We start from the raw sequence: 18,693 nt of genomic DNA, 5'->3' as shown, positions 1-18,693 counted from the left end.
TCTGATGTAGAAAATGCGGCTTCTCAAGTCAAGGGGAGGAGAGGGGGCAAAGCAGAGCCAAATAAATATTAACTTATTTAAGAAACATGTTGGATTTCCAGCATCCGACTCGGTCCCCTGCACGGGAGGGCAGCAAGTCTGAGGCGTTGGTGAGGGTCGAGCTGGTGATGGCACCACCACTGCCAGGGCCGAGGGGCTCCACAGAGCCCACCCCCTCCTGCCTGTGCGTCCCCGGCTGGGGCAGGTGGCGGGTAGGAAGCCTGCCTCCCATGGCAGCTGGAACCACGTGGCATCATTCATGTGCTGGAGAAATGAGGTCTGATCCCACACAGGAAAGAGTTTATGCCCAGGCTCCCGGGAGGGATGGGAGCCCGCGGAGCAGGGGACAGACTCCCCACCAGGAGCGTGGGCAGCCACCTGGGGCTCCCCCTCCCCATCTCACTCCCTGAAACCTCTGAGCCTACACCTTCCTCGCATCCTGCTGGCCTCTGCCCCCAGCCCCAGTGCACAGACGCCCGGCTCCTTCCTTGTGAGAACAGGTGCAGAAGGGGGCCAGGTCAGAAAGAACTCATTCTTGACCATGGATGGTGGCTGTGGCCGTTGGGGGGGGGGCTGCACGTACAACAGAGCTGGCTCCAGGACAGGGTCCAGGCCCTTCCCTCCACACAGCAAACAGGCCACCCAACCCACCCCACCCGCCTCCAGGCTGATCTAGGTGGTGGGAGGGGCTGTCGAGGGCTCTACCTGGCTGAGGCCTGGGCCTGTTTGCTCTGAGCTGGGTGGGCAGCAAGTCCCCAGCTTGGGAGCCTGGGGGCTGCAGCCAGCCCTTCCCCAGCGCTTCTTGGCAGGTGTGGAATGGGGTGCCAGCGCTCCCTCTGGTGGTTATGTGGGGAACTGCGGGACTAAAGAGTCGTAGGTGGCTCTGCCAGATGGGTGTGGGGAGCCCAAATGGACCTGCTGGAGCCCTGGGGTCTGCAGGCCCTCCTGCCTGTGACCTTGGCCTCATTTCTCACAGGGAGAAAACGCTGAGCTGGGCTGGACCCAAGGCTGCTATAGTGGTTCTTCCCGCAGACCCACACTCTGGTCTGCGCCCTCCCTGCCAGGGAGGGGTCATGGGTCAAGGGTCAGAGGGCGGGAGAGCCCGGATGTGGGCCCGCCAGGGTGGCCGCAACCCTCACGCAGCTCACCACACCTGTTGTCAGACCAGAGGCCCTCCGGGTCGTCCTGGGGGCACAGCGGAGTGAGGACCAGGATGCCAGAGAGCCGGGAGCCCCCATCCTCCGCCTCACCCACCTGGGCACACCTGGTAGGCATCCCTGGGGCAATTAGGGCCGCCCCTAGGCCGAGTGGTCCTGCCTGCAGGTCTGCCGGAGGACGGGCCTTGGGTGGGGGACAGGTTGCAGGGAAATAGGGAGACCTGGGGGTGGGCGTCTGTGCTCTGGCTGCGACTTCACTGCGGGGAACCTGGTGCCTCTAGAACCTCTGAATGGTCCATGAACCTTTATCTCTCCCCAAAACACGATGCCACGCACTGAAAATAAACACAAGCCAGTGCGCTGAAGAGCCAGCCCTGAACACCAGGGGCAGAGCTGGGCCAACCCCACCACAAGGCCGGGTGCTCAGGGGTGGGGACCCATCCTGACGGCAGGGGCACCCACTGGCCCTGGACCCGCTCCGTCTCCCTCAGTGACACACGAAACCAGAGACACAGTGACAGCCACCTCTGCTTTCCATGCTCTTTAATGAGTGATCGTGCTGACCGCCCGCTCGCTGGGACGGGACATGTGGGGGCTCAGGGCAGGGGGGGCTCATGGTGGGGGGCACTCGGTGGGGGGGGAGTCAGGGTGGGGGGCCAGGCACGGTGCAGGAGGAGCCACCTCGGCAGGAAGCAGTGGTGTGGGGGCAGGAGGTGACTGGCTTTGCAGACCTAGGGACCGGGCTCAGGACTCCCTGGGGACACACTGGTGGATCCAGTCCAAGTAGTGGGTGACGCGGGTGTAGATGCCAGGCCGGTTGGGCAGAGCGCAGCCCTCGCCCCAGCTGACCACGCCCGCCTGCAGCCAGGTGCCATTCACCCTGCAGACCAGGGGCCCCCCGGAGTCACCCTGCAGAGAGGAGGGGAGGGGAGGGGTGAGCGGTGGCTGCCAGGCCCGGGCGGGTGGGGGCTGCGGGGGACACGCGGCCCACCTGGCAGGAGTCGTGCCCTTCGCTGCCGGCGCACAGCATGTCGTCACGGACAATCGGGATGTTGTCCCCTGTGGACAGGCCGAGGTGGTACTGCATGTCGCATTCGCTGTTTTCCACAATGGGGACCCTCACCTGCTTCAGAGGATACGGCGGTGGCAGGGGCCCTGGGGGCGAGAGGAGAGGAAGCTGCAGTGGCGGCGGGAGGGCTGTTCCCCAAAAGGGTGGAGCTGTGAGGTGACCATGTCCCCCTCCGGCTGTCCCCCAAACCCACATCCACTGTGCACGTCGCCCCAGCCTGTCACCCAACACCGTGTCCCCTTGGGGAAGGTCTCCGAGGCCGGGGGCAGGGTGACCGGCTGGACGTGGCTGGAGAGGTTCACGGGGTCCTCGAGCTCCAGCAGGGCGATGTCCGCTCCGTTGACCGCGTCATAGTAGTTGGGGTGGACGATGATCCGGCTGACCAGCAGCAGCCGGTCCTGGTAATAGAGGTGCTGCTCCCCCAGCTGGACCCTGATGTACAAGGGGTCAGCCTTTTCCCTGGAGAGGGGACACCTCTTCAGGGACAGACCAGGCTTCGGGAAGCTCAGGGGCTGGGTGAAGCCCCGGGCCCACCCCCACCCCCACCCCCACCCGCCGGGCCCCATGGAGACTCACGGTCCAAAGCAGTGCGCCGCGGTCAGCACCCACTGGGGGTGGATCAGGGAGCCCCCGCAGAAGTGCTTCCAGTATTGGTCGAGGCATCTCAGGCTCACCTGCCAGGGCCACTTGTGCCCAGGGGCTTCCTTTCCGCCCACGATGCCTGCTCGCTCCAGGGCCTGGCCTGGGGCTGGAGCAGGCAGTGCCTTCAGGACAGGACACAGCCTGGCCACGGGCTCAGCCCTCCCTGTTGCCAGCACCACCCCGGGCTTCCCGGAACCCACCCACCCATCGCTGGGCATGTGGGGTGTGGGCTGAGCGGGCAGAGATGGCACGGGCCCGGGGCCAGGACTCACCGGGGGCCATGCGGACCAGGCTCACCAGGAGGGGCAGCGCCAGCACCAGCAGATTCAGCATCTGGAAGGAACAGGGCGGGGCAGCAGGAGGTCGGCCGGGGGTCTGCAGGGGGTGGGGTGCAGGTGGGCTCGGGGTCCCCGGGGACCCGTGGGTGCGTCCAGGCCACACCTGAAGCTTGGCCACCCTGCCCCACAGTGACCCCCAGACCTCACCTTGGCCAGTCCCTGCTGCTACTTCCCCAGCAGGGCTCTCCTCTGCCATTTATCCTCACCGACCCGGACAGGGTCACAAGGGGTGCTCGTCCTCCAATCCAAAGGGGAGGAAGGGCTGACTCAGACCAGGGCCCAAGTCCCTCTGGCCCGGAGGCCCCCCCCCCGCCCCGCCCCCCGCCCGGGATGCCAGATCCATCTCTCTCTGACCTTATCTGAGCAGTTACCTCCGCCATCAGCAGAATCTTGTGATCTGGGGATCTGAGCGCCATTGGCAGAGGGACAGGGAGATCACGGGGGAGGCCAGCACCAGGCCCCCCTGGACACACACCCGCCCCCGCAGGCCCCACCACCCCTGCCCCCTGTCCTTCAGGGCCAGAGCTCCACCGCTCCGGCCAGTCCATCCCCCCCCCCACTCTCCCCTGGGCCTGCTGGTCACCCGGGGCCTCTCGCCCACTTTCCCACCTCGTGGCCTCCTGGAGCCCTGCTTCCTTCACTGTTGCCCAGAGTCCCCTTCCCGTGCCCTAGGGGAGCCTTGCCCTGCCCCATCCCGGCCTGGACACCAGCCTGGCTCTGTGGCCCCATGGCCCTGGGCAGTGTCTGCAGGGTTCGTCCCTGGTGACCAAGACCTCAGCCCTGCCCCGTTCCAGATCTGGGGCTGGCCTTTTGCCCCGTGACCTTAGCTCTCTAATGCGATCAAGAAAACGTATTGACTGGTAGTTTGTCCAGGGTGCGAGCAGTGCTTTTTCTGAGTCGAATCCGTGACTGTGTGTGATTGAGGTCAGGCCCAGGCTCGGACTTTCCCGTAGAGCCATCTAGTTGTTTGAACGTATTTTAGAAAAACCATCCTTTCCCCACTGCGGGACCTTGTCATCGTTCTCAAAAATCCCCTGGCCTCGTGGAAGGCTAGTCCGGGCTCACGAGAACAAGGGCTAGAGCCTTCTCTCTAGATGAGTTTGCTGCGAATTCCTGTTCAGCATAAATGGTACTGAATTTTGTAAAATGTTTTCTCTGCCTCTCAGGAAGTGATCATAGTTTTGCTGTATGGTGAGTTACCTTGGTTGATTTTCAAAGGTGAAACCAGCCTTATATTCCTGGAATGAATGGTATTTGGCTATGATGGGCCATTCCTTTTTATTTTGAAGGATTCAATTTGTGGAGTTCCTGTTGTGACGCAGCGGTAAAGAATCCACCAAGGTTGTGGGTTCGATCCCCGGCCTCGCTCAGTGGGTTCAGGATCCAGCATTGCCGTGAGCTGTGGTGTAGGTCGCAGACGCAGCGCGGATCTGGCGTGGTTGTGGCTGTGGTGGAGGCCGGCAGCGGTAGCTCCGATGAGACCCCCATCCTGGGAACCTCCATATGCCACAGGCACAGCCCTAAAAAGGAAAGAAAAAAAAAGTGAATTCAATTTGCTAAAACTGTATTAAGTATTTTGATGTCTCTTTACGGGACAGAGGCTAATTTAGTTTTTCTTTCTTATAATGTCTTTGTTCTTATCAGAACTCCTCTTGGCCATGATGTATTCTCTCCCTTTATTCTTCTGATGCGATTTGCTGATATTTTGGTGTCAGTTCTGGCGTCTCAGCTGATAAAGAGTATCGGCCTGTGGTTGCCTTTTCTGCAGTGTCTTTTCTCACTTTGCTAACAGGTGACATGTCCCCGCTTCTATTTTCTGGAATAGATTATGTAGATGGGATATTATTTCTTCCTTAAATGTTTGCTAAATGTACCGTCAGGGCTTGACTTTTTCTTTTTGGCCACGGCCACAGCCTGTGGAAGTTCCTGGGCCAGGCATCAAACCTGTACCACAGCAGGGACCAAAGCCGCTGCAGTGACAGCACCAGATCCTTGAGCCTCTGAGATACACAGGCACTCCTGGGTTTAAAGTTTCGTTTGGGAACTTAGGGGGTTATTCGTTTTCTTTTTCTTTTTAGGGCTCCCCTTGCAGCATATGTAGGTTCCCAGGCTCGGGGTCAAATCCGAGCTGTGGCTGCTGGCCTACACCACCGCCACAGCAACACTGGATCTGAGCCCATGTGTGACCTACACCACAGCTCACGGCAATGCTGAGCAAGGCCAGGGACCGAACTCACAACCTCATGGATGCACGTCAGATTCATTAACCACTGAGCCATGATGGGAACTCCTAAATTTAATTTTTTAAATAGCCATAAGATGGCTGAGTTTTTTTCTTCTTAAGTGGTTTTGGCAGTTGGTATCTCTCAAGGAATTAGTTCAGTTCAAACTTCTGGGTGGGGACTGTTCACACTGCTCATTACTGGTTGGACATGTCTCAGGTCTGCAGTGATGCCCGCTCTAGCCTTTTTTTTTTTTTTTTTTTTTGCTTTTTAGGGCCGAACCCACAGCATATGGGAGTTCCCAGGCTAGGGGTTGAATCTCTAACCCACTGAGCGAGGGCAGGGATCGAACCCACATCCTCATGTATCCTACTCAGGATTGTTAACCTCTAAGCCATGAAGGGAACTCCCACCCCGTCTTGTCTTAAAGGCAAACTGGATTCACACCGGGAATCCAGGCCTGGGGTCTGCATTCCGCCTCCCAACACTGGCTGCGTCTCCCCACAGCAAATTCTTGTCCTGGTCGGAATGCTGCTGTCCAGTGGGAGAGCATGTGAGGGCCTCAGGGTGGCCTGGGGAGCAGGGCTGGTGCCCTGCCACCGCTGGGAGGCCACGGATGTGACCTTGGAGCAGGGGAGGGGCCTCCTTGCCCCCTGCACCCCCTCCTGCCTCCTCCTGCTCAGCCCTGCGGCATCACCGACCACGGCCAAACTGGGGGTCTGCTCCCTCAGGATGGATCTGACGTGAGGCGCCCCACACTCACGGGCTCGCACTGGATCACTGCCATGCTGGCACCACTTTGGAATCTGGAATCATCTTGGAAAAAGGGGTCCGCCTTTTTCAGTTTGCGCTGCCCCCCCCCACACACACACACCCCTTACACAGCAGATCCTGGGTGCATGTGACATTTTCTCTAGGCAGCAGACCTGGGACCCTGCAGTGTCCAGCACTACACGGAGCACAGGTGTTTCTTTCCACGGCAGCTGGAAAGTTACCGAACTTCCTGGTACAGCCGCACGTGCATTACCCTACGGTTCTGGAGGTCCAGTGTCCAACACGGCTTTCCCAGAACGCAAATCAAGTGTCCAGGAGTTCCTAATCAGAGTTCCCGTCATGGCTCAGCAGTTAACAAACCCAACTAGTATCCATGAGGACGTGGGTTCGATCCCTGGCCTCACTCAGTGGGTTCAGCTGTTCCTATTGTGGCTCAGCAGTAAGGAACCTAACTAGTAACCATGAGGACACAGGTTCCATCTCTGGCCTCGCTCAGTGGGTTGAGGATCCGCCTTAGCCATGAGCCGTGGTGTAGGTCTCAGACGTGGCTCGGATCCAACATTGCTGTGGCTGCGGTGTAGGCTGGCAGCTGTAGCTCTGATTTGACCCCAGCCTGGGAAACTCCATATGCCGCAAGCGCAGCCCTAAAAAGACAAATAAAATCAAGCCTCCAGACCTGTCCCGCCCTCCGCACTGGGTGACACCGGCCCATCCCCTCCCCCAAGGCCACCCTCCCAGGTGCGCGGCGCTCACAGGCTTGGCACGGGTCTTGCACACAGAAGTGGCACCACTGTCGTCTTAATGTGGCATCAGGTCAAATACGGAGCAGGTGCTTTTGAGCCTCAGCTCCAGGCCGGCTGCTGGCAGAAAGGAGAAAAGCCTGCTTCCCAACTTCTGCCCCCAGAAGCCGCGTCCTGGTGGTTCCTCAGGCAGCCCTGCCTGCCCCCGGGCTTCAGTTTCCCCACACCCAACAGGGGGCCTCCGAGGGACCCACCAGCTGTGCTTGGGAGCTGGGTGGGGAAGCAGGCAGGAAAGTCCCAGCCTCTCCCAGGCCCTGATCTGCTCAGCCATCAGGCCCTGGGCGGGTAGAGGGCGTTAGGAAGGGGCAGCCCCAGGCTGGGCAACTGGTGCCGTGCCCGTCTGATCTGATCTGTGGTGGAGAGCACGAGACCCGGGCACTGGCAGGCTGGCACAGAGACGAAGTCATGGGGCCCTGAACTATCTCCTCCGGACCCAGGCTGGGCCCCAAACTATGTTGATTTGTTTGTTTTTTCTTTTTGACTTTTTAGGGCCACACCTGCGGCATGTGGAGGTTTCCAGGGGTCGAATCGGAGCTGTAGCCACAGGCCTACACCACAGCCACAGCAACTCGGGATCCGAGCAGCATCTGCGACCCACACCGCAACTCACGGCAACACCGGATCCTTAACCCACTGAACGAGGCCAGGGATCAAACCCGCAACCTCATGGATGCTAGTTGGGTTCTTTACTGCTGCTCCATGATGGGAACTCCCTCAAACTGTGTTCTGTATTCCTTTTTGTTTTTTAAGTATGATTTTCTAGAGCAGGTTTAGATGTAGAGAAACATTTACTCAACTGACCCCGGCAGTTGTTTCTAGTTTGTTGCCGTCGTTTGCGACGCCGGCGTGTGGCGGAAGCTCCGGGTGACTTTTCGCTTCATTCACGTTTGTCTCCTCACTCCCCACCCCCGTGCCCCTTTGTGCCCTGGGCCCCCGTCCAGGCCCCACGGGACATTTAACCGTCTCGTCTCCGGGCCTCCATCCTGTGTGTGTCCTGCCTCGGCCCCGAATCACTGCCCCGCCCTGAGGAGCTGGCTCCTTTTACTGGAGAAGGACTCAGAGCCGATCCGGGCACGGGGTGTGCTTGTTGCTCCTGGGGCGTCACTGCCCACGGGCCCCCTCGGCCGACAGAGCCGGGACGTGTGTGTCTAACCAGTGTGCCTCCGCGGTTATCTTTACACGCATCCTTCTGGCTCCACACGAGGCTCCCCACGGCTTCAGCCTTCGGACATGTGTCTCTGCCTCTAAAGCATCAGCACGGGGGTCGCTCTGGCCTCCGCGCCTGCCGACCCGGAGCCTCCTCCCGAGTGAGCAGCCCGCCTCTCACGGGCCCCCCTCCTGTCCAGCCTGGACGGCAGCGGGACTGGCTCCCCGAGGCCCGGGGGCAGTGACCTCATCCCGAGCGCTTGCTGTGTGCGGCCCTGAGCCTTCGTCTCCCGTCCCCACTCAGCCCCGCAGGGACCCAGGTAGCACCCAGTGCCCAGGGAGATGGTTCTGCGCCTGTGACTCAGTGGGTTGTCCTGCCTCATCTGCACTTGGGTCTGGCCCCAGGACCGCACCTCAGGGCATCACCCTCGCACCCGTGCTGGGCACCTGGCTGTTTCCTCTTGGGGGCGTCATCGACGAAGCTGCTGTGACGGCACTGCTGAAGTCTCACTGTGCTGGCCTGTCTCCCTTTGTACGTTTGCCTGCACAAGAGGATTGCAGGCCCCTGCAGGCACTTTCTCCCGGAGCGCAGCCCATCTGGGGGGCAGATGTACCCAGGAACCAAAGCTGGTGATGGGTCTCCCCGAGGTTCTTGGGGTTTCCCTGGGGAAAAGCCAGGGAACGCACTACACATACACCTGGGTACACGCGGGCTCAGAGGGGTGTGCACAGGCAGCCTCACGGAGCCCACACCAGATCGTTCTGTATCTACACAGAAGCCACCAGCTCTCGCGGCCCCCGTCCCACACCACCTAGTTCCCACCACTAATTCATCATCCTGCTTGCTCCGTGGCTGTGTGTCACCACCTCCCCTGCTCCCACCCTCCCCTGAGCACAAGCCCTGGCTGGCCATGCCCGCTTCCTCTCTGCCACAGTGACCCCCACGCCGCCTGGCCCGGGCTCAGAGGCACAGAGCCCCTGTGGTCCCAGCGCATCAGAGATTGTGCGGTGGCATCTGCCCCCTGATGGGCAGGCAGGGGCTTCTGGATGGTTGTGCGGCCTGGTAGAAGTGTCTGCACAGGTTGTCACCCTTTGGAACCAGGTCAGACGTTGTCTGAGGGCATCGTGGGTGCTCCTCCTTCCCTCCCCGCCTCCTTGCTCTCTAAGTTGGGTACACGGCCCTCACTGGACCCCCGGCCTGCGGACGTGTCTCTCTAGTCGAAGGACTGTACCTTCATTTCCTTAACAGTGTCTGTCACTCCAAGTGTCAGGTTTTTTTTTACAGTCGCACCCGTGGCGTATGGAGGTTCCCAGGCTAGGGGTCTAATCGGAGCTACAGCTGCCGGCTACACCACAGCCACGGCAACATAAGATCCTTAACCCACTGAGTGAGGCCAGGGATTGAACCCAAGTCCTCGTGGATTCTAGTCAGGTTCGTTGACCACCGAGCCACAACGGGAACTCCTGCAGCTTTGTATTAAGTCACCAAGGGCTCAGTGTGTGATCCACACGGCACGTTGGTGCCTGGGGTCCAGAGCGCAGGGCTGCTGGCCCCCCCCCACCATTTCCCTGCAGCCTGTCCCCCACCCAAGGCCTGTCCTCGGGCAGACCTGCAGGCAGGACCACCCGGCCTAAGGGCGGCCCCAGTTGCCCCAGGGATGCCTACCAGGTGTGCCCAGGTGGGCGAGGCGGAGGATGGGGGCTCCCGCTTCTGTGGCATCCTGGTCCTCACTCCGCTCTGCCCCCAGGACAACCCGGAGGGCCTCTGGTCTGACGGCAGGTGTGGTGAGCTGCATGAGGGCTGCAGCCACCCTGGCGGGCCCACATCCAGGCTCTCCCGCCCTCTGACCCTAGACCCATGACCCCTCCCTGGCAGGGAGGGCGCAGACCACAGTCTGGGCCTGCGGGGAGAACCACTGCAGCAGCCCTGGGTCCAGCCCAGCTCAGCGTCTTCTTCCCATGGGAACTGAGGCCAAGGTCACAGGCAGGAGGGCCTGCAGACCCCAGGGCTCCAGCAGGTCCAGTTGGGCTCCCCACGCCCTCCTGGCTGGGCCGTCTGTACCTGTGAGGTCCCAGGAAGGGCAGCAGGTGCCGTCAGACCTCCACTCTGTGGCCGCGACCAGGCAGGCAGCTAAGGGGGAGGCAGAGGGTGCCTCCCTCCCCACCTTTGTCCGGCCTCCCCCAGCCCCACCTCCTCCGCCTCCCGGGGTCCAGCTCCCACCCCCCCCTCTCCCCGGCAGGTGCTGAAGGGCCTCTGCTTTGCATAGCCGGGTGGGTGCTCCCTCTGGTGGGCCCTTTGGGAGCTGTGGTACTCAGAAGGCACTGGGCTTGGGCAGAAATAAATCCGCTTTATTTGCAGGTTTTATTTGCAAGTGACCATATCACACACACAGAAAAGCCCGTGTCTCCTACAAACTCCAGAGAAGTGAGTTTAGCGAGGCTGTGAGGACACAAAACCCTATGCAAAAATAGTATTATGTCTGTAAGTTGCACAGCAAACATTACTTTTTTTTTTTTTTTTCTATTTCTTTGGGCCGCTTCTGCGGCATATGGAGGTTCCCAGGCTAGGGGTCTCATTGGAGCCGTAGCCGCCGGCCTACACCAGAGCCACAGCCACGCGGGATCCGAGCTGCGTCTGCAACCTACACCGCAGCTCACAGCAACGCCGGATCATCAACCCACTGAGCAAGGGCAGGGATTGAACCCGCAACCTCATGGTTCCTAGTCGGATTCGTTAACCACTGCGCCACGACGGGAACTCCAAACATTACTTTTTAATTGAGGTCTTACTGATTTATTCTGTTAATGTCTGCTGTACGGTGAAGCGATTGAGTGCGGCATATACACATATATCCCTTTTCACGTCCTTTTCCTTCGTGGTTGATCACAGGAGACTGAACATGGGTCAGGAGGACCTCGTGGTTCATCCATCCTGTATACACTAGTCGGCACCTGCTGATCCCAACTCCCAGTCCTCCCCACCCCTGCGCCCCTCCCCCCTGGCAACCACAAGTCTGTTCTTTGTGTCCAGGAGTCTGTTTCTGTTTCAGAGATAAGTTCATCTGCGTTGTATTTTAGATTCCACTTATGAGTAATATCATATGATGTTGCTCTTTGTCTGACCGACTCTGCTTAGTGTGAGAGTCTCTGGTCGCATCCATGTTGCTGCAAATGGCATTATGTTGTTCTTTTTCATGGCTGAGTCGTATTCCATTGTGTATATGGACCACATCTTCTTAATCCATTCCTCTGTCTCGATGGACATTTAGGTTGTTTCCACGTCTTGGCTATTATGAATGGTGCTGCAATGAAACAGAGGTGCGTGTATCTTTTTGAATTACAGTTTTATCTGGATATACGCCCAGGAGTGGGATTGCCGGATCATAACAACTCTTTTTTTAGTTTTTAAAGGAAGCTCTGTACTGTTTTAAGAAACCTCGACAGTGGCTGCACCAGTTTACATTCCTGCCAATAGCATAGGAAGGGTCCCTTTTCTGCACACCCTCTCCAGCATTTGTGATCTGTGGACTTATTAAATTGATACCACACAGCCTTTCTTGCAGAAACTGAGAGTCTGATTCTCAAGTTAATAGGGAAATGCAAAGGACCTGGGGTAGCAGAGACAACTTTGAGGAAAAAAACCATGATGGGAGTTCCCATGGTGGCTCAGCGAGCTGAGAACCCAACACAGGTGTTCCCATCATGGCACAGCAGAAACTAATCCAACCAGGAACCGTGAGGTTGAGGGTTCGATCCCTGGCCTCCCTCTGTGGGTTAAGGATCTGGCATTTCTGCAAGCTGCAGCATAGGTTGCACTTGCAGCTCAGATCCTGTGTTGCTGTGGCTGTGGTGTAGGCCGGCAGCTGCAGCTCCCATTCAATCCCTAGCCTGAGAACCTCCATATGCCCTGGGTGCAGCCCTAAAAAGAAGAAGAATTACAAAAAAAAAAAAAAAAAGACAACGATGGCCCACTGGTCCTCTCCAGGTTCAAGACTTACTCCAGAGCTGGCACGACCAAGACACTGCAGCCCTGGGAAGGGCGCACACAGACAAAGGAGCAGAGCTGGGTAGCTAGAGATGTGAAGATGACGGGGCCCTGCAATTCCCGTCACTCTATTGAACTGGCAACGGGGGCCTTTTCAATAAAGGATGCTAGGCTGATAAGCATGTCGGGGAAGTGAACCCTGGGCCCCACCTACATCACACACAGAAATCAATTCGAGATGGGTTTACGTCACATGTGGCTGTTGACACTGTTGAGCTCATAAAACGAAACGGAGGACGTCTTCATGCCGGTGGAATCCTTCTCACCCAAGAAAGGGAGTGGCTTCCCGCGCACGGAGGAGGGCCACCGACGGCAGGCTAAAGACGCGGAGTGGCCGAGGTGACATCCAAGAGAACAAACTTAAAGGACAGGCGCCACCCGACCTCAAGACGTCCTGCGAGGCTATGATGATATTGACAAGAGAGCGGACAAGCAGACAAATCCACCCGGACAGACGGCCCCCCAGTGAGCCTCACAGAAGAGCCACCTGATCTCTGACACAGAAGCAAAGGCAGTTCAATGGCGAAAGACAGGCTCTTCGACAAAGGGGCTGCAGCTGGGCACGGCCACCGCCAAAAATGACACTGGAGGTGGACCTTTCTCAGAAGTGAATTGGAACTGGATCCCAGACCTAAACGTGAAATGAAAAAAAATACAAAACTTCTAGAAGGTAGCATAGGAAAAAAATCTAGATGATCCTGGGTTTGGTGGTGAGGTTTTTATTTATTTATTTATTTTGTCTTTTTAGGGCCGCACCTGAGGCATATGGAGGTTCCCGGGCTAGGGGTCCAATCGGAGCTGCAGCTGCTGACCTGCACCACAGCCACAGCAATGCAGATCTGAGCCGCATCTGTGACCTACACTGCAGCTCGTGGCAATGCTGGATCCTTAACCCACTGAGCAAGGGCAGGGATCAAACCTGCATCCTCAGGGACACAATGTCAGTCCCTAACCTGCTGAGCCACAGTGGAAACTCCAGTGATGGATTTTTAGAAACTACACCAAAGGTGCAATCTACGAAAGAAAAAGATGGATCAGTTGGACTCCATAAAAATTACATCCTTTAGCTCTATTGCAAGAATGGAAAGACAAGTCACAGAGTGGGAAAAAAAATCGTTGCCAAACACATACTGGATAAAGGATTATTATCCAAAATACATACAAAGATATACAAAGAACTCTTAAAATTCAGCGGCAACAATGCAGGCACCCCAAATATAAAAATAGGTGAAAAACTGTAAGTTCCTATTGTGGCTCAGTGGATTACCAACCTGACTAGTATCCATGTGGACACAGGTTCGATCCCTGGCCTTGCTCAGTGGGTTAAGGATCGGTGTTGCTGTGAGCTATGGTGTAGGTTCCCAGATGTGGCTTGGATCCAGCATTGCTGTGGTTGCATGGGGGCTGCCCCCACCTTCCCTCATCACTCATTAGTTCATCCCACAGTTAGGAATCCACAGTGAGGTCAAAGACGTCACTTGTTTGGGGGCTCTTGATGACACCACCTTGTCAGCGCCTCTTCCCACACCCGTGGAAACACCATGTAAACTTAGAAACTTGGCAAATTTGAACCCCAAAATGATTGCCCACTTTATACTGCATTTTCGGAAGTTCCTGTTGTGGTGCAGCGGAAACAAATCCGACTAGGAACCTTGAGGTTACGGGTTCAATCCCTGGCCTGGCTCAATGGGTTAAGGATCCAGCATTGCTGTGAGCTGTGGTGTAGGTAGCAAACATGGCTCGGATCTGGCATTGCTGTGGCTGTGGTGCAGGCCGGCAGCTGTAACTCTGATTGGACTCCTAGCCTGGGAACCTCCATACGCCACGGGTGAGTCCCTAAAAAGAAAAAATTAATTAATTAATTAATTATATTGCATTTTTGTTATTAACTAGATAGAATATTTTTATGTGCAAATGGCCATTTACATTTCTTCGACAATTTGGTTATTCCTGATTTTATGAGAGGCTTAAACTTTTTGTTGTCACTGAGCAGCAAGAACGAGGAGGTGGTCCTTCCTAACTGAGGCCTGCGGCTGGGGGACAGGGACTCACGTGGCGTCTGTAACCCCTTTCCATCACCCTGCCCCGCCCACCCGCTGCAGCCCGGCCAGGTATTGGTTCAATGCTAGCCAATCAGAGCGATCACATCTCAACTGCTGATTGGCTTGCCTCCCAGGCCTGAGCCAATCAGAGCCTTCCTTGGAGAACAGGCCCTCTGTGCTCCAGAGGCCCTACATTGACCCCTCGTGAGCTGGGGCGCCAGGATGTCCCCACCGCCTTGGGCTTCTATGGTCCCATCTCTGTTGGCCTGATGCATGGGGTCCCACTGCAGCACCTGGAGGTGCTGGGTCCGCTTTGTTGAGAGAATAAGTGAAGAGCCGAGTCCGCTTGAAGTGGTCCTGAGATGGTGCTGGGACAGACCCTGACAGTCCCGGGGGAGCTGTACCCCAGGAAATACTGTTCGGTACACCTGGAGTGTGCAAGAGAGCTTGGGGGCGGGGAGGCGCAGAGCCAGGCTGGTGTCCAGGCCGGGATGGGGCAGGGCAAGGCTCCCCTAGGGCACGGGAAGGGGACTCTGGGCAACAGTGAAGGAAGCAGGGCTCCAGGAGGCCACGAGGTGGGAAAGTGGGCGAGAGGCCCCGGGTGACCAGCAGGCCCAGGGGAGAGTGGGGGGGGGGATGGACTGGCCGGAGCGGTGGAGCTCTGGCCCTGAAGGACAGGGGGCAGGGGTGGTGGGGCCTGCGGGGGCGGGTGTGTGTCCAGGGGGGCCTGGTGCTGGCCTCCCCCGTGATCTCCCTGTCCCTCTGCCAATGGCGCTCAGATCCCCAGATCACAAGATTCTGCTGATGGCGGAGGTAACTGCTCAGATAAGGTCAGAGAGAGATGGATCTGGCATCCCGGGCGGGGGGCGGGGCGGGGGGGGGCCTCCGGGCCAGAGGGACTTGGGCCCTGGTCTGAGTCAGCCCTTCCTCCCCTTTGGATTGGAGGACGAGCACCCCTTGTGACCCTGTCCGGGTCGGTGAGGATAAATGGCAGAGGAGAGCCCTGCTGGGGAAGTAGCAGCAGGGACTGGCCAAGGTGAGGTCTGGGGGTCACTGTGGGGCAGGGTGGCCAAGCTTCAGGTGTGGCCTGGACGCACCCACGGGTCCCCGGGGACCCCGAGCCCACCTGCACCCCACCCCCTGCAGACCCCCGGCCGACCTCCTGCTGCCCCGCCCTGTTCCTTCCAGATGCTGAATCTGCTGGTGCTGGCGCTGCCCCTCCTGGTGAGCCTGGTCCGCATGGCCCCCGGTGAGTCCTGGCCCCGGGCCCGTGCCATCTCTGCCCGCTCAGCCCACACCCCACATGCCCAGCGATGGGTGGGTGGGTTCCGGGAAGCCCGGGGTGGTGCTGGCAACAGGGAGGGCTGAGCCCGTGGCCAGGCTGTGTCCTGTCCTGAAGGCACTGCCTGCTCCAGCCCCAGGCCAGGCCCTGGAGCGAGCAGGCATCGTGGGCGGAAAGGAAGCCCCTGGGCACAAGTGGCCCTGGCAGGTGAGCCTGAGATGCCTCGACCAATACTGGAAGCACTTCTGCGGGGGCTCCCTGATCCACCCCCAGTGGGTGCTGACCGCGGCGCACTGCTTTGGACCGTGAGTCTCCATGGGGCCCGGCGGGTGGGGGTGGGGGTGGGGGTGGGCCCGGGGCTTCACCCAGCCCCTGAGCTTCCCGAAGCCTGGTCTGTCCCTGAAGAGGTGTCCCCTCTCCAGGGAAAAGGCTGACCCCTTGTACATCAGGGTCCAGCTGGGGGAGCAGCACCTCTATTACCAGGACCGGCTGCTGCTGGTCAGCCGGATCATCGTCCACCCCAACTACTATGACGCGGTCAACGGAGCGGACATCGCCCTGCTGGAGCTCGAGGACCCCGTGAACCTCTCCAGCCACGTCCAGCCGGTCACCCTGCCCCCGGCCTCGGAGACCTTCCCCAAGGGGACACGGTGTTGGGTGACAGGCTGGGGCGACGTGCACAGTGGATGTGGGTTTGGGGGACAGCCGGAGGGGGACATGGTCACCTCACAGCTCCACCCTTTTGGGGAACAGCCCTCCCGCCGCCACTGCAGCTTCCTCTCCTCTCGCCCCCAGGGCCCCTGCCACCGCCGTATCCTCTGAAGCAGGTGAGGGTCCCCATTGTGGAAAACAGCGAATGCGACATGCAGTACCACCTCGGCCTGTCCACAGGGGACAACATCCCGATTGTCCGCGACGACATGCTGTGCGCCGGCAGCGAAGGGCACGACTCCTGCCAGGTGGGCCGCGTGTCCCCCGCAGCCCCCACCCGCCCGGGCCTGGCAGCCACCGCTCACCCCTCCCCTCCCCTCCTCTCTGCAGGGTGACTCCGGGGGGCCCCTGGTCTGCAGGGTGAATGGCACCTGGCTGCAGGCGGGCGTGGTCAGCTGGGGCGAGGGCTGCGCTCTGCCCAACCGGCCTGGCATCTACACCCGCGTCACCCACTACTTGGACTGGATCCACCAGTGTGTCCCCAGGGAGTCCTGAGCCCGGTCCCTAGGTCTGCAAAGCCAGTCACCTCCTGCCCCCACACCACTGCTTCCTGCCGAGGTGGCTCCTCCTGCACCGTGCCTGGCCCCCCACCCTGACTCCCCCCCCACCGAGTGCCCCCCACCATGAGCCCCCCCTGCCCTGAGCCCCCACATGTCCCGTCCCAGCGAGCGGGCGGTCAGCACGATCACTCATTAAAGAGCATGGAAAGCAGAGGTGGCTGTCACTGTGTCTCTGGTTTCGTGTGTCACTGAGGGAGACGGAGCGGGTCCAGGGCCAGTGGGTGCCCCTGCCGTCAGGATGGGTCCCCACCCCTGAGCACCCGGCCTTGTGGTGGGGTTGGCCCAGCTCTGCCCCTGGTGTTCAGGGCCGGCTTCTCAGCGCACTGGCTTGAGTCATAGAAAACACGTCCTGAAGGGTGAGAGCGGACCCCTGCTATTGTCAGCCCTCAGTCCCCAGAGGGCTGCTCCCGCCCACGACTGTCCCAGCTCATGTTACAGACAACACCCGCGTTCTTCATCTACCAACTGTCTTTTATTGACTGTGTGTGCTGTTTCCTGTTGCTGCTTTTGCAGAAGGCTTTCTGCTATCTGTCTCCATGTTGGAGGCTGTGTCCTGGAGCAGGTTTCCAGAGAGCCATCGTGGGTGGCAGTGCTGCATCCTTCCCAGAAAGGCTCTTCTGCTCTCTCCTGCCCCAGTCCAGTCCCACTGTTCCCTTCACCACTGGCCAATGACAAAGATTCTCTGCTTGTAGTTCCCGTAGTGGCACAGGGGAAACGAATCTGACTAGGAACCATGAGGTCGAGGTTTCGGTCCCTGGCCTCGCTCCATGGGTTAAGGATCTGGTGTTGCATTGAGCTGTGGTGCAGGTCGCAGAGGCAGATGGGATCCTACGTTGCTGTGGCTGTGGTGTAGGTCGGCAGCTGGAGCTCTGATTGACCCCTAGCTGGGGAACCTCCATACGCCGTGGGTGGGGCCCTAGAAAGCAAAAAAAAAAAAAAAAAAAGATTCTTTGCTTGACCACAGTCAGGCTCCTGACCCTTCTCCTGGGCCCATCTGTGCCCTTCCTGGTTAAACCCAGTTCTACCAAGAACACTGCTAAATCAGTTAAGCAAGAACCCCCTGCCCTTGGTACCTGATATCTGATCAAAATCCCCCACTTCCCACCCTAAGTGTCACCTTCCAGGGCTGTGTTGGTTTAATCAGAATCCCCGGAGACCTGAGGTCTTCTCTTAGAAATTCTCCACCCTCCAACCCCTTCCTCCTTGGCTGTAAATCCCCACTAGTCCCTGGTTTATTCAGAATGGGGCCCCATTCTGTCCTGGGGTCTCTTTTCTCCTGTTGCTCTGGTTTTCTTTGATTCCAACACCCTGATGTGATGGGAGATAAACACTGGATACAAATGGGAGAGATACTATCTCACGACGAAGTGTAATAGTGTAAACACAGTAAAATTTACACGGTATATAAGACATCAGGAAATGAATGAATCATATGCTGCGTAGGGAAAAGGAGCGTCTACCTTCAATATCTGAAATTCTCTTAATGAATAGCATCCTTTTGCCGCTTCATTTTGCAAATTGCTTTCATCTCCTTCCTGGAGGAGCCAAACAGTTCCTGTGTTTGGCAAATAAAGCAAAGCATTTCCTTCTGCAGCTCCCCATCTCCCGTCAGGGAGGCTATTAGTTCGAAGTTTCTTTTCATTCCCTTGAGGTTTTCCAAGAAATGCACACCTTCATACTTTGTCTCTCCCAGTTGCTGAAAATTGCTTTATTTCCTTTAAAACTGGCAGTGTTTGTATTTACAGATGGAAGATTTGAATCGTTGCACACGACCCAGACACACACACACAGGCGTGCATCGACACTAATCCTCTAAAACCCACATCCGTGTCAGGCAAGGCTCCGGAACAACCAAGGCAGGAGCCT

The 18,693-nt window shown here is 58.3% G+C and overlaps 2 protein-coding genes across 2 annotated transcripts; one reads left to right on the top strand and one right to left on the bottom strand.

Annotated features, from left to right (window-relative positions):
- Positions 1-1,724: 1,724 nt before the first annotated feature.
- Positions 1,725-3,474, bottom strand: LOC125127654 (tryptase). Its single transcript, XM_047781028.1, has 6 exons — positions 3,393-3,474; positions 3,180-3,240; positions 2,842-3,013; positions 2,459-2,724; positions 2,188-2,351; positions 1,725-2,105 (listed from the first exon to the last, which is right to left on the bottom strand). Exons 2-6 carry the CDS (start codon positions 3,238-3,240, stop codon positions 1,941-1,943), a joined length of 828 nt encoding a protein of 275 aa, XP_047636984.1. The 5' UTR covers positions 3,393-3,474; the 3' UTR covers positions 1,725-1,940.
- An 11,755-nt stretch (positions 3,475-15,229) lies between these two features.
- On the top strand, positions 15,230-16,973 carry LOC125126777 (tryptase). The gene is made up of 6 exons (XM_047779174.1): positions 15,230-15,310; positions 15,463-15,523; positions 15,690-15,861; positions 15,979-16,244; positions 16,352-16,515; positions 16,598-16,973. Exons 2-6 carry the CDS (start codon positions 15,463-15,465, stop codon positions 16,760-16,762), a joined length of 828 nt encoding a protein of 275 aa, XP_047635130.1. The 5' UTR covers positions 15,230-15,310; the 3' UTR covers positions 16,763-16,973.
- The last annotated feature ends 1,720 nt before the right edge of the window (positions 16,974-18,693 follow it).

Source organism: Phacochoerus africanus, chromosome 5, assembly GCF_016906955.1.
Source record: "Phacochoerus africanus isolate WHEZ1 chromosome 5, ROS_Pafr_v1, whole genome shotgun sequence".
NCBI classification, from domain to species: domain Eukaryota; kingdom Metazoa; phylum Chordata; class Mammalia; order Artiodactyla; family Suidae; genus Phacochoerus; species Phacochoerus africanus.
This window is presented reverse-complemented; position numbering and strand designations above follow the sequence as displayed.